Source organism: Quercus robur, chromosome 7 (genome assembly GCF_932294415.1).
Source record: "Quercus robur chromosome 7, dhQueRobu3.1, whole genome shotgun sequence".
Lineage (NCBI taxonomy): Eukaryota > Viridiplantae > Streptophyta > Magnoliopsida > Fagales > Fagaceae > Quercus > Quercus robur.
Window position 1 is genome coordinate 18,724,833 of NC_065540.1, and position 13,460 is coordinate 18,738,292.

Sequence of the window (13,460 nt, forward strand, 5' to 3'; positions counted from 1 at the left end):
TACTGGATTAGGCCCTTTCACTAATTAACTTCATTCTATTCATTTGGGCCACTCGCTCACTTGTTTAGCCCAAAAATACACCTATTCCCCCTTTTATAGGAAAATTTCGATAGTTACAATAGGTGGGTTTTGAACTTATTATACAATGTTAGTTTTCTTTTTTATTTTTATGTAGGCCCACAATCTGTTTATTATATTATTTGACATTGTTTCATAATTCTCTTATATGATTAAAATCACAATTCAACATGTCATGTATCATAATTGGTCAACCATTTATACCAAAAAATATATGTTTGGTTTAATTAGATTTATCAATTAAAATTTCATATTCTTTTAGGTATATCATATCAAACACTATTTTAATTTCTAAGTGCTAAGAGCCTTGTAATTCAACCAACTGACATTTTTTAATTTTTTCAATAAAAACATTTAGAGTTCAAATCCCCCTCAACTATTATAACTATCCAAAAAACACTATTCTAAGTAAAGCTACATTACTTTTTATACATGTGATGTAATTAATTGATTTCATCAGGCTAAATAATCAAATTAGGATTCAATTTTTCAATAGATTTATCAAGTGAATAGCTTCCTATAGGCTTATTGTAAAACCCCCTCGTTTCTTTTGAAGCAACGAGAGGGTTTTACAATGAGCCTATAGGACCAGGGCCTCCAAATCTTCAAAGTATTCATTTTAATTGTAGTAATTAGTAAAAATTTGATAGATGAGGTGTTTTTTTAGTTGCCCAAAATAAATGAGTGTTAAAAATAAAAATATTTATCCATTTACCTTTCATCTTACCCTCAATGTTGAACCCTATTTTCCCCATTAAAATGCATTTCATTATGATTCCTATATTTGGGCCTCTATCAAAAAAAAAAAAAAAAAATTATATTTCCATTGTGGTAGTTAGATTGCAAGGGGATCCCAAAAAAGAGTTCATTTTTAGAGCATTTTAGCTAAAAAAAATTGTGGGTTTTTAAAAAATTATAAGATTATAACCGTATATTCTACCAAATGATTCTTGTTATATTTTAAATCACTATTCATAAAATTTTGTTGACACTTACATGCTACCATTGAATGAAATAAACGATCGCCAAGAGCTTGTGGCTCAATTGACCCATCTAGTTATTTTCACTAGAAATGTTCAAAGATTAAATTCTCTTTCTCCCCATTAAAAGTATCAATTAAAAAAAAAATACTAATCCATTTGATTTGGATGTTTAACGCCCAGCGGCCCAGGGGACAACGCTAGCATGAAACTGACAGTAAAGAGTGGGCACTAGTTTAGAATGTATTTTTTTGGTGACCTGAAAAACAAGTTGACACTTTTGAGAAGAAGAGGCAAAAAAATCATTACATCATATGCAAAATAATTTGGGAGAGAAGATAAGAGTGAAGAGTCCTAGTAATGAATTTATTAGATACATGAAAATGCATTGATGAATAATTGCAAAAATGATTGGAATCATGTACTTACAAACAAAAAGATCCAACCAATCAGGTGTCACTCAAATCAATCAATCAAACATATGTAAAAAGCTCTCCAAATTCATGTGTTATAACTTACAACTTATATATGATATGATATGGGAGAGAGAGAGAGTGGGGCGGATCTGGATCTGGGAGTTTGGCGTAATGAGATTGGGATTACACGCATTCATGATTCTTCTTTACAGGAGTTCGTAGTAATGGTTTTGGCCTATGCTGTTAGCCTCTTCCACTTTTCTCTGTTTAATTTAGATTGACACCGTTGTTTTGTTACATGCAAGCTCCAACGTTTGGTACTACCTATTCCGTCTTTTTCCTATCAAATACAAATGATCGCTTGTGCATCAATTTTTTTTAACTTAATCTGAATTTTTGTTCCATGTGACCTTGCCCCCAAATTTCAACTGCCCCAACATCAACATGCTCACTTGGCCATGCCTGTCTCTTCCCTCCTTTTCCCACCTGTCTCCCTCTTTCTAATCTCCATAATTAATTGTGAAAATTTTCTGCTCAAAAAAAAAAAATTTTGTGAAAATTTCCCACATAATAAAGATATTTGGCAAACATCAAAAACTCATTCACTCTTAATATATAAATAAACTCAACTAAAAAGAAAAAAAAGATCAGTTTTGAATCAAAAGGGTTTTATTTGATATTCAATATGTTGTCTAGTTTCAGTTAATAGTAATGCTAATTCACAATATTCTTATAACAAATCCTACATGGTAGAATAACACCAATTTTTTACTCACCAATGATAGTCACCTAGAATGAATTTGTTTTTTAAATTTTGTTAAAGTATCGTGGATCAAACATTTCTCTTTGGTTAATAATAAGCAGTTTATCTAATAGATTTCAAATTAAAAAAGTGCGTCAATGCATTATGCATGCGTGGTTTGCTTAAAACAACAAGAACACTACCCTCAAGTCTCAACCTGGCCATTAGATTCTCCCAATAGGGTGGGTGAGTTACCCTACATAGACCAAAAGGTCCAAAATCCTGTGTAATCAACGTCTTGACAATGACAAAGCAATTAAGCATGCAACTTCAAATCTAAATTTCAATACTATAAGATGGGTCTGGCTTATTTTCAGTATTTTTTTAAACTAAAATATTCTTTTATTTTAATGAGAAACTGTCACATTACCTATTAACTAAATAAAATGTGAATATCAAAACACAGTACCACTTATGTATTTCTTAGAATCTTAAGCACAAATTCTGGATGAATATTAATGTTCTCCATACTTAAAAAAACATAGAAGATGGAAAATAGGGTGGAAAATAACATTTTTTACTGTTTGGTTGAGAGTGGGAAGGAGAGAGAAAAGTGGTGGGGCCTACAAGTTTTCTCTCCTCCCCTTCAAAATACAATATCTCCAAATTAGAGAGAAAATTGAAGTGAAAAGTGGAAAAAATATATATATATATATATATATATTTGGACAAAACTACCCCACCTCTTTTAATGTTGGATTTTTTTTTTTTTTTTGACTTTTCCTTTGTAACGCTGTTTTTTGTGTTTTTCTTTTTGTTTTTTTTTTTCTTTTTGCTTTCTTTGGTTTTGTCAGGTGGTGGGTTCTTTTTTTTTTTTTTTTTTTTTTTTTTATTATTATTAAAAAAAAAAACACTTTTGGATAATTTCTTATACTATTTTTTGAAATGTCCACTTTCATCTATATACAATTTTTTTAAAAAGTATAATGTATTACTTTTTGTTTTAATTAAAAGGGACATGATGGTAAATTTATATAAACCTTATTTTCAACAAAACCAAAAGTTTTCCATCCCTCCACTTTTCCACCATCTCAACCAAATATAAACGATGAAAACTAAAAATTTGTCTATCCTCCCACTTTTCCATCCCCCTCTATTTTCCATGTTCTTACTTTTCCATCATTCTATCCAAACGGACCCTAAATAGATATAAATTATGCTAATACCACATAATAGGGCACAACTTTATGCTACAACTTACCACATAGCAAGTTGTGAATGGCAAAAATGTGTCAGTGGGTCATGTGGGGACATACCTTTACCAACCACAACTCACCATGTGGCGAGTTGTGGTACAAAATTGTGCCCAATTATGTGGTATTAGCATAATTCAACAGATATACACCCCCTCCTTCCTAAGTGACTTTCAAACAAAAAAAAAATTATGAAATGAAAGACTTTATTGAAAGAGAAACACAGAACTACAAAACAGGAGGCAAACTAGCCTCCTCCCTGAGAATATCACTCACACGAGGGGCACTTGCCTACAAAAGGCAAACTGATTTCTTTTTTCTAAGCATGCAAAGCTTGAACAACTGTATTCAGCAAAACAATTATGCGATTTTCTGTGTGACAAACGAAATTTTTCTATAGTTGAAGATTTCCTAAATTTTTTTCGTTTGATGAATGATGATCACAGCAAGCAAAATTTAAATTAAAAAAAAAAAACTTTTCTTAATCAGTAGAAAATTTTTTTTTTTTTAATTATGGTTTTTGTGTGTATTTTTTATGTAGCTAAAATTTTTTAGTAAAAAAAAAAAAGCTTTTCTTTATCAGTAGAAAATTAAAGGCAAACTAAGATATGATAAGAGATTAAGAGTCTTCAAGACAAATTTCTCTTTTATTTTTATTCTAGATTGGTTTTTTGATCTTTTATATATATGTGTGCGCGCATACTCGCTAGTGTTTCTTTTCTTCTCTTTTTTCATTCAATATTTGATGAGATGGTAATAGATGAAGTACACATTTATAAAAAAAATCTTCATCAACTCTTTTTGAATGGTACCAAATATTCGGTGATGAACTAACGATCAAACGATTGACAATATACCCACTTTATTTATAGAGTGATTGCACTTATACTTAACCTTTTTGTTTTAATTATAACTACAAGCTGAAAATTTTTAGTCATAAATGTTGTCAAAATTAAAATTAGTTTTAATTATAAAATAGAAGATGATTTTTTTAAAGGAATATATATATATATATATATATTTTTTTTTACATAAAAGGTAAATTACTGCAAATTCAATACATAATCAATAATAGATTATTCCTAGAATTTAAAAGAATGCTAAAGTTCGTTTTAATAAATGACTAATTAAAAATTTATTAAAAATAATTATTTTGTGTCCTTTTTCTTTGGTATGTATTGTCAATAGGGTAATAGTTTTATTTTGTATATAGTATACTAGTATATGCAATGCAAAATTTTAATAAAAAAATATTTGTAAATAAAAACATGTATTTTAAGTATTAAATATATATTATAAATTAAATAAAAAACTATTTCAAATGTATCTTAATAATTAATAAAAAAAAATTAATTGATACACCTATAACTTCTAAGACTCAGCTTTTATTATATTTTGAGAAGAAATGATAGTAGATTTTATTCATTTAATATCATAGTATACAATGAGAAAAAGAAAAAATGTCAATAATGACCTTCCCATTCTCTTTTGCAATACTAGCAAGAATTAGAACAAGACAATTACATCTTAAAAGAAATAGTTACCTAAGGATACACTAACAAATAGATTGTTTATAAGTCAAAGTAATATCCTTCAGATCTAGCCACTTCCAAAGAACATATCCTATCTAAAAAGAAGTGACTATTTAGCAGCCAAAGGTCTAGTAGAAACTAGTTGATCATATTGACCTCCATGATCTTTAGCAGCCAAAGGTCCGGTATGTGATTTAATCTTTTAATTCTCCTTATATTTTTTATTCTTAATTAAACAAAAAAGTTTCATATTTTAGCCCCTCAATGATCTTGATTGAGTAATTTCTATCTCTATTTCTCCACCTATTTTGTAGTTGGATGATCCTGATTTAGAGATAAGGCTTTCTGTGATTTTTTATCGTTATCATTAGATCTAGTAAAAGAAACCAAGTACTTGTGTAAACTGAGATGTGGATGTACTTTGCCTAAAAAAAAGAAAAAGAAAAAAAGACCCCAGTTAATATGTGCTCTTATTTTAGAAAAGTTTTTATGAAAAATTGAAAAAGTTGTACAAATAGCTAATTACTTTTTCATTTTTCTATAAAAAATTTTCTAGAATAGAACGTAAATTCCAAATACAAAACTGCGACATCAGGACACATACATACCGCACTTCACTTGGCACACAGGACACGTCACAATTCACAACACTGATAATGAAGAAGTCCTCCATTCTCATTCTGTAGCTAAAATAAATGATACGAGCATATATTCTAAAAAAATAGAAAGAGTTTTACTATAGTAAGTTAGTTTTGAAAATTTTTTATCAAGAATTGAAAAAATTATCAAAAAAATTTGACATTTTCTTAATTTCCAATAAAAAATTTTTTAAAATAAATTGTTATTGTATGCTCTAAAAAGAGCATACATTATCCTGATCTAGAAGAAAATCCAGAAAAAGGGTTGAGCTCATGAGAGAGTAAGGGGGGACCATTTGGACACGAGGGAGGTTTGCAGAAGAGTGGAAAAAAAGAGTTAGAAGTTAGAACAATCAGGCAGATATATAAGATTTTGCTGAAAAGGATTTATGCGGTCGAGATCTTCCTGATCTCGATGGATCGGACCTATTTTGGGAGGAGCAGTCCAGTGTCTCTCTCTCACGTGTTTACTTGACAGACTTCTCTCTCTGTATAGAGAAAAAAAAGGTTGAAAAGACTTCTAACTTTCTACACGCCAAAACTTCTACACTGTATCCTTATTGTTTTCGTACTCCTAAAATTAAATAAATACTGTAAATAATAAAAACTTTCAACTCAACTTTTTTCTTGAAAAGTGTGCTCTTTATTATTTTGTTTCTTTTTCCGGTTCCCTGCGAGTTTCAGTCTCCAATGTGACCTGTCCATCTCACTTTTTCTAGTTCAGTAGTATTTTTTATTGCAATATCTTTGCCCCTAAGGTTGTGCTGGAGTCAAACAAAGTCCAAAGACCTATTAAAAATAAAAATATAAAAAAACATAGTAATATTCAAGGTGAAAAAGTTGACAGGTAATGATGCAGATGAAAGCAAAATGTCAAACGCTACGTTTCAATTTTGGGGAACTGAGAGAATTGACAGCCCTATCTCCTCCTCCTCCTCCTCTACCCCTACCTCGATCACAGCACTACCCCCGATTTCTTTCCTGTCTTCTTCTTAGCCTCCACCACTCTCGTTTGTCTTGCTATTTATTTTACTTCCCAACTTTTTAATGCTATTCCACCCTATCTATTAAAACTTAAAAAGTACTGACTAGCTAGTGACTAGTGAGAGTGAGAGAGCTTTATAACATAAATGAGCACCGTCATTACAAAAAAGAAAAACAAGATTGACAACATTTTTTAGACCCACTTTTTTATTTACTACCATATTAACAGTATGTCAATATACGTAGATCTACGCAGACGAGACGATCCAATTAATGGCATTCTAAAGTCAAGCTAAAGCTTTAAATATTTGCTTTGGTTACTTTTGAAGCCGAGTCATGTGATATGAGGAAAAATCTATACCACAGCAGCTAAGCTTAGGAAATTTTAGTTGGACCGAGGGTTATTGGACAAATCGCACAATTTTTTTTTTGTTGTTGAATAACACAAACCCTTTCAAAGATGATAATATTCTACGACAAAGAAGTAAAGGACTATTATATGTCTTGCACTTTGCTTATAACGAAGCAAAGGGAAGATATTATTATAATTTTTATCTTTATTTTGGAGAAACAAAGAGAAGATAATATTTTGTTGTAAGGGGCTACGTCTCGGAATTAGCACGAGATGTTTTTCGCTATATGCTTCCAAATGTAAATTAAAACGTTTGTGTGGGAAATGAAATCGATAGTGACCTTTATGAGGCGAACACATAAAACTTCGCTTGAATTACGCATCGTTTTCTTCAAGCAAAAAAGTGAAGAGTAGGCATAGCCTTTTTTCACACCCTATTTTGTTTATTGGCCCACAGCTTCACCCCATCCAAAACACAGTGCTTTTCAAATGGCAGTTGCCAAAAATGAATTGATCTTTACATAATTTTCAATTTATTTTTCCATGTTCTTTGACGATTGACGACATTGTAAACGCGAATTGTTGAATAATACTCCGTACAACGCCTTTCTTTTTGATGAACTTCTTTATATGCCTTTCTTTTTTGGGGTGATAACTGACCAGCTATGCCCTTCTAGTTGAAGAATAGCAGACTTGGAGAATATCTCATATATCCATGTAAAAATAAAAAGGAAACAGGTTGATCATTTTACCTTCAGCATGTTAGTCTTATGACACGAATTACATTTTCACTGACCAACTTCTTCTTCTTCTTTTTTACAGCAACCAAAAATTGACCCACTTCTATTGTTTACTATTTATTTGTGATAATCAGGTAGACTTTGATATTTAATGTCTTCTGGTTCTGGAAGTTTCGACCTCAGTAATTTGTTTTTCCATATATTGTAAACAACCTCGCCAGAAAAGAACAAGAGGAAAAAAAGGAAAAAGAAAAAAGAAAAGAAAAGAAAGGTGGGCGATGATAAGAAGACTTGGAATTTTATTATGTCATTTTAGTAAATTGCAACCCAATAGTTTCATCAATCAAATCACCTCAAATTATCCTTTCTCTCTCTTTAAACACATGAGTAGTTTCACATGCTATAGATTCAAAAGGATTGACCTTTTTCATCAAAAAAAAAAAAAAAAAAAGGATTGACCTTTGTCAATCTCAAACCAATTTTCTAATGAATCCATCCATTTTCTATTTGCTAAAAATGCTTAATCCAATGGTTATCCAACAGTAGTTAGCAATGACTTGGGCTTTTTCAAATCAGTGTCCAAACCTAATGGTTACATACACAAAGTAATATAAGGTTTGCCAACTAAATACGTGACATCTGCCGGTCATGATCTATGGTTAAAGAGTGCCAGAAATAAGGGCTTTTTTAAAAAAAACTAGCAAACAGAATAACAGATACATTGTAAGTGTTCGATTACGGCGGGAAGGCAAGTCATACAATTATATTTACAGTAATTGGGGCCTGTTTGTTTATTTTGTTTAAACAAGTTTTGCTCCTTTAAACAACATAGCACGAATTTTTACAATATTTTTTTATCTTCACATATTTTTACGGTACTTAAACAAATTTACTAAAACAATGGTACTTCACGAAACGGCCGGGAACATTGATTGCTTCATTGTTAGGACCATCATTGTAAAAGCACTAAATCGTGATTCATGCATTGTACTTTAGTTTTTATTTTTTGGGCCTAAATACTTAGATGTGTATTGGAAAATGTGTGGAACAGTGTGTGCTGACAGGGGTGACAAATGAAATGGTAAATATTGTAAATTCACGGAAAGATCGGGATTGGCCATTCAAAAACGCTGGAGCTGAGGATTTTTCATTGTGATTGTTCCAAGTCTGATTGTAAAGACGTCAAACACTCAACGACGAACGAGGGAACAAAGTGGCCATTATTTTTTTATGTATTTCAAATCTCCCACAGGAATATACACAGACAGCGTTAAGCGGGGTAAATTACTCACTTCTTTCCCTATCAATCTGTATAAGTTGCATCGCTTGCAAATGCGACCCAACAAAGACATCAATCTGTGTGCACCATTTCATTATTTCCTATTTGCCAGTTACAATAAGTTCATCCACACAAAGACGCATAGCTAACTGCCATCACCACCACCACCACCACACCAGCTAGCCTCGCCTTCCCCACCCACCCACCCACCCGCCCGCCCCCCCCTACCTTTTTCATCTCGGTTATGAAAAAAAAACAGAAGCATCCAAAAGGTAAGGTTGAAAGTTGAGACTTGAGAAAGAGAGAGAAAAAAAGAATCCCAAAGCCGCTGTCTCAATCCTCACACCGTTATCTGCTTGGATGCTCTCTGCATCTCAGGCAACACACACAAATGCTCTCTTTCAAACTCCATTATTGTTAGCAAATTTGTATTCTTAAAAATCTCATATACTACGAGGAAGCACTTACACCACAGAACCTTAATTTGTCTTTCGTCAAAAAAAAATCTCCAGGATCACTATTTTCCTCATTCGATAAGCGGCCCGTGAGTCTCAATGACTGCTTGTACTTGGCTTGATGTTGATGTCAATGGCAGTAATAATAGCAACAAAAATACAGATAACAATAGTCCCTTGACTACGAGTGCCTCCAACAACAACAACAACAACAACAACAACAATAGCAGCAGGATGTCAAGGTGCTACGAGGAACAACCACGTAATCATCGTCATCATCAGCTGTCTAACGGAAAGATGCTGAGAAAAAGGATGGCTTCTGAGATTGAGACGGAGGTTCAGACATCCACCACATGTACAGCCCCTGATACCAACAAGAATAATGATTATACTAGGTTTTCCCGGCGAGTTGGCAGTAACACCACCGTGAATGGTAGCTCTAGCTCGTTTCAAGGTGCTGGTAATAACAATCATGTCGGTTCGGTGGACAACTTCACTGCAGCAGCTACTATACCAAATCCAAGTCAGACCAACAACTACTCCACTATGCTACCTTCATCCACCACCAATTTGACCAGTATGACGTCAGTTGGTGGGTTTTTATCTTGTGTTACTCCTCCAAACTTAAGTCCTGCGGCCCAGCCCCAACCCCAAATAAGCACTACCCCTGCTGCTGTTTCTGTCTCTGTGTGCGGGTTCTCAGGCCTGCCCTTGTTTCCTTCCGAAAGGAGTCAAAATATTAGTAATAATACCACTACCAACATCAACGGCAACAGCAGCAGAAGCCTTCCTAATACTAATAATAATAATAATAAGGCGAGTGTTTGTGGCGTTTCCATGGAAGAAGGCTCGGCGTGGATCGACGGCATCATAAAGGATCTAATCCACAGCTCCAACAACGTGTCTATTCCACAGCTCATCCAGAACGTGAGAGAGATTATTTTTCCTTGCAATCCTAATCTTGCTGCTGTCCTCGAGTACAGGCTTCGCTCCCTAACTTCAGCCGATCCCATCCCAAATTATGCGCCGGCAGCAGCGGAACTCAGGAGATCAAGGACTACTGTAGTGCAGCAACAAGCAGGCCAACAGACTCCGCTGCTTCCTGTTTCTACTTCTGAAGCTATGAATCAATTGTATCTGCACTGGGGAGTTACACCCCTTCCTACCGCTTCCCCTAACCCTACCGTCCAAGTTCAATTGCAAGAGGAGCATCAACAACAGGAACACTCTTCCCCTCCAGATACTGCAATATTAATGCCGTCTACTACTTCTATTGCTAGTGCGACCACCCCAACTAATATTGTCCATACAAGCAGAGAGAGGAAAGAAGAGATGCGTCAGCAGAAGACAGACGAACAAGGCTTACACCTCCTCACCTTGCTCTTGCAATGCGCCGAATCTGTCTCCGCTGATAATTTTGAGGAAGCAAACAACATGCTTCTGGAGATTTCGGAACTTTCAACGCCTTTTGGTACTGCCGCGCAGCGTGTGGCTGCTTATTTCTCCGAGGCTATGTCCGCAAGACTGGTGAGCTCGTGCCTTGGAATATATGGGTCGCTGCCCAATTCAGGCCATAGTTATAGCCAAAAGATGGCTTCTGCCTTTCAAGTATTCAATGGCATCAGCCCCCTCGTCAAGTTTTCGCATTTCACAGCTAATCAGGCTATACAGGAAGCATTCGAGAGGGAGGAAAGAGTTCACATCATTGATCTAGACATCATGCAAGGTCTCCAGTGGCCTGGTCTCTTTCACATCCTTGCTTCTAGACCCCGCGGACCACCTTATGTGCGCCTCACTGGCCTAGGAACCTCCATGGATGCTCTCGAGGCTACTGGCAAGCGCTTGTCCGATTTCGCCGAGAAATTAGGCCTTCCCTTTGAGTTCATTCCTCTCGCAGATAAACCCGGCAATTTGGACCCAGAGAGGCTTAATGTCAGCAAGAGGGAAGCCGTTGCTGTTCACTGGTTGCAACATTCTCTTTACGATGTCACTGGTTCCGACACCAATATGCTGTGGCTTTTGCAGAGGTAACAACTATGACTAACGCGTTACACTACTTATGATCGAGTTCTACATATATAACTACTTTTAATTTCAAACACATCATGATGATCCCCTCTTTTTTGATTCCATCTTTGCCTTTTCGTTATTCACATCTAGTGGAAAATCTTTACATTGGATTACTGTCGTTATATTGTAGCTATTATAATCATTTAGTATTATATTTTGATCAATACTACATTTTTCCCTCTAGGGAAAAAAAAACATTTCACGTTGCTGTCTACATTGGCTGGTTGATTGCTTAAATAAGTTTTCTCCTGTTCAGATTTCCAGATAGTTATTTAGCTTGTGCTTCTAAATGTACAGGTTAACTTCGTCTTTTTGGCAGGTTTTGTTGGTTGTGTGGGCTTCTTGGCTATTTTTAATAGCATAATGACCTTTTACTGCCGTAATGTTATTCTGTAAATGTTGTAAAAATACATGTAGGTAAAAAAATGTTTTTAATAGCAAAATGATCTCTTAGGCCGTAATATTGTTTTAGTAATGTTGTTTTAAGTGTTGTGGAAATATGTACGATGAAGAAGTGTTTTTAACAACAGAATGACATTTTAGGGCTGTAATGTTATTTAAGTATTGTAAAAATATGTGTTATATTGTTTAAATAACGAAAACTTTTGTTTAGTCTTTGTATAGATTGTGTTTTTTGTTTCATTTTCAATAAAATATATGATTAATTATATATATAGCATGATTGTACTGTGCACAGTAAAATACATCTTTGAAATGCAAAAGAAAATTACCCAAAAGCTTATAAAAACATGTTCAAACTTACACTACAACTTGCTAACATTCTTCTTGGCGAACACCGAAGGATGGTTTTCATTGTATTCGTGCCCATTGATTTTGACTAGTTCTGTGAAATGACAGTTCAATCTATTCATATGTAGATAGTGCAATTAACTTTTTTTCTTCTTTTGGGACTAGAAGAAAATTTTGTTTTATGTTAAAATCTACACCTTTGTTGAATCTTCGCAATAGATGACCCGAGGCCCAGTTCTATTGCTTGTAATGCAGTTATTTTCAATCAATATCATCCACACACTCACACACCAAAAAAAAAAAAAAAAAAAATCTACACTATTTTTATAAAGATTGTATATGTCAGATTTTGACAACGTTTATACATGGGGGAAATGAATTTAAACAGATTGGCACCAAAAGTGGTGACGGTGGTAGAGCAGGACCTGAGCCACGCAGGTTCATTCTTGGGAAGGTTTGTGGAGGCAATACACTACTACTCGGCACTGTTTGATTCACTCGGGGCAAGCTACGGAGAGGAGAGCGAGGAAAGGCACGTGGTAGAGCAGCAGTTGCTATCCAGGGAGATCCGGAATGTGCTGGCTGTTGGGGGCCCATCGAGGAGTGGAGAAGTGAAGTTCCATAACTGGAGGGAGAAGCTGCAGCAGTGTGGGTTCAAGCCCCTCTCTTTGGCAGGGAATGCTGCCACCCAGGCCACCCTGCTTCTTGGTATGTTCCCTTCCGATGGTTACACCTTGGTTGAGGACAATGGCGCCCTCAAGCTTGGTTGGAAAGACCTTTGCTTGCTCACTGCTTCTGCCTGGAGGCCTCCATTTCCTGCTACTACCTCTACCCATCACTATTGACTACACTTTTCTCATTCTCACTACATGCTCTGTTGTCCTTTTTTTTTTTGTACTGAAAGAGGTAGAACTGTTGTCCTTTATTTATTTGTTACTTCCAACATTATTCAGTTAATTACTAGCTATGCTCCCTTGATGATTTAATAATTCAAACTGATTTCATTATTGTTAGATTAGATTAAATATTATACACTAAAAATGTATACGTTGTCACCGTTATTTAAAATTTTGAAGGATATATATAATTTTATAATGAAATGGATCACTGGACATCTGGTCCAAGTGATACCTCATTCTACCTAGGAGTTGAAGGTGAGGAGGGGATAGCAGTCGGACAATTTCTAACCAA

The 13,460-nt window shown here is 34.5% G+C and overlaps 1 protein-coding gene across 1 annotated transcript; it reads left to right on the forward strand.

Moving 5' to 3' along the window:
* Window positions 1-8,724: 8,724 nt before the first annotated feature.
* On the forward strand, window positions 8,725-13,258 carry LOC126692631 (protein SCARECROW-like). Its single transcript, XM_050388303.1, has 2 exons — window positions 8,725-11,476; window positions 12,658-13,258. The coding sequence occupies exons 1-2, from the start codon at window positions 9,549-9,551 to the stop codon at window positions 13,112-13,114; spliced, it is 2,385 nt and encodes a 794-aa protein (XP_050244260.1). The 5' UTR covers window positions 8,725-9,548; the 3' UTR covers window positions 13,115-13,258.
* The last annotated feature ends 202 nt before the right edge of the window (window positions 13,259-13,460 follow it).

Excerpts from the sequence above, each read along its gene's own strand:
- LOC126692631 (XM_050388303.1), top strand. The coding sequence starts at position 9,549 with ATGACTGCTTGTACTTGGCTTGATGTTGATGTCAATGGCAGTAATAAT. Across the intron at positions 11,477-12,657 it reads ATGCTGTGGCTTTTGCAGAG|ATTGGCACCAAAAGTGGTGA; the intron begins GTAACAACTATG and ends GAATTTAAACAG.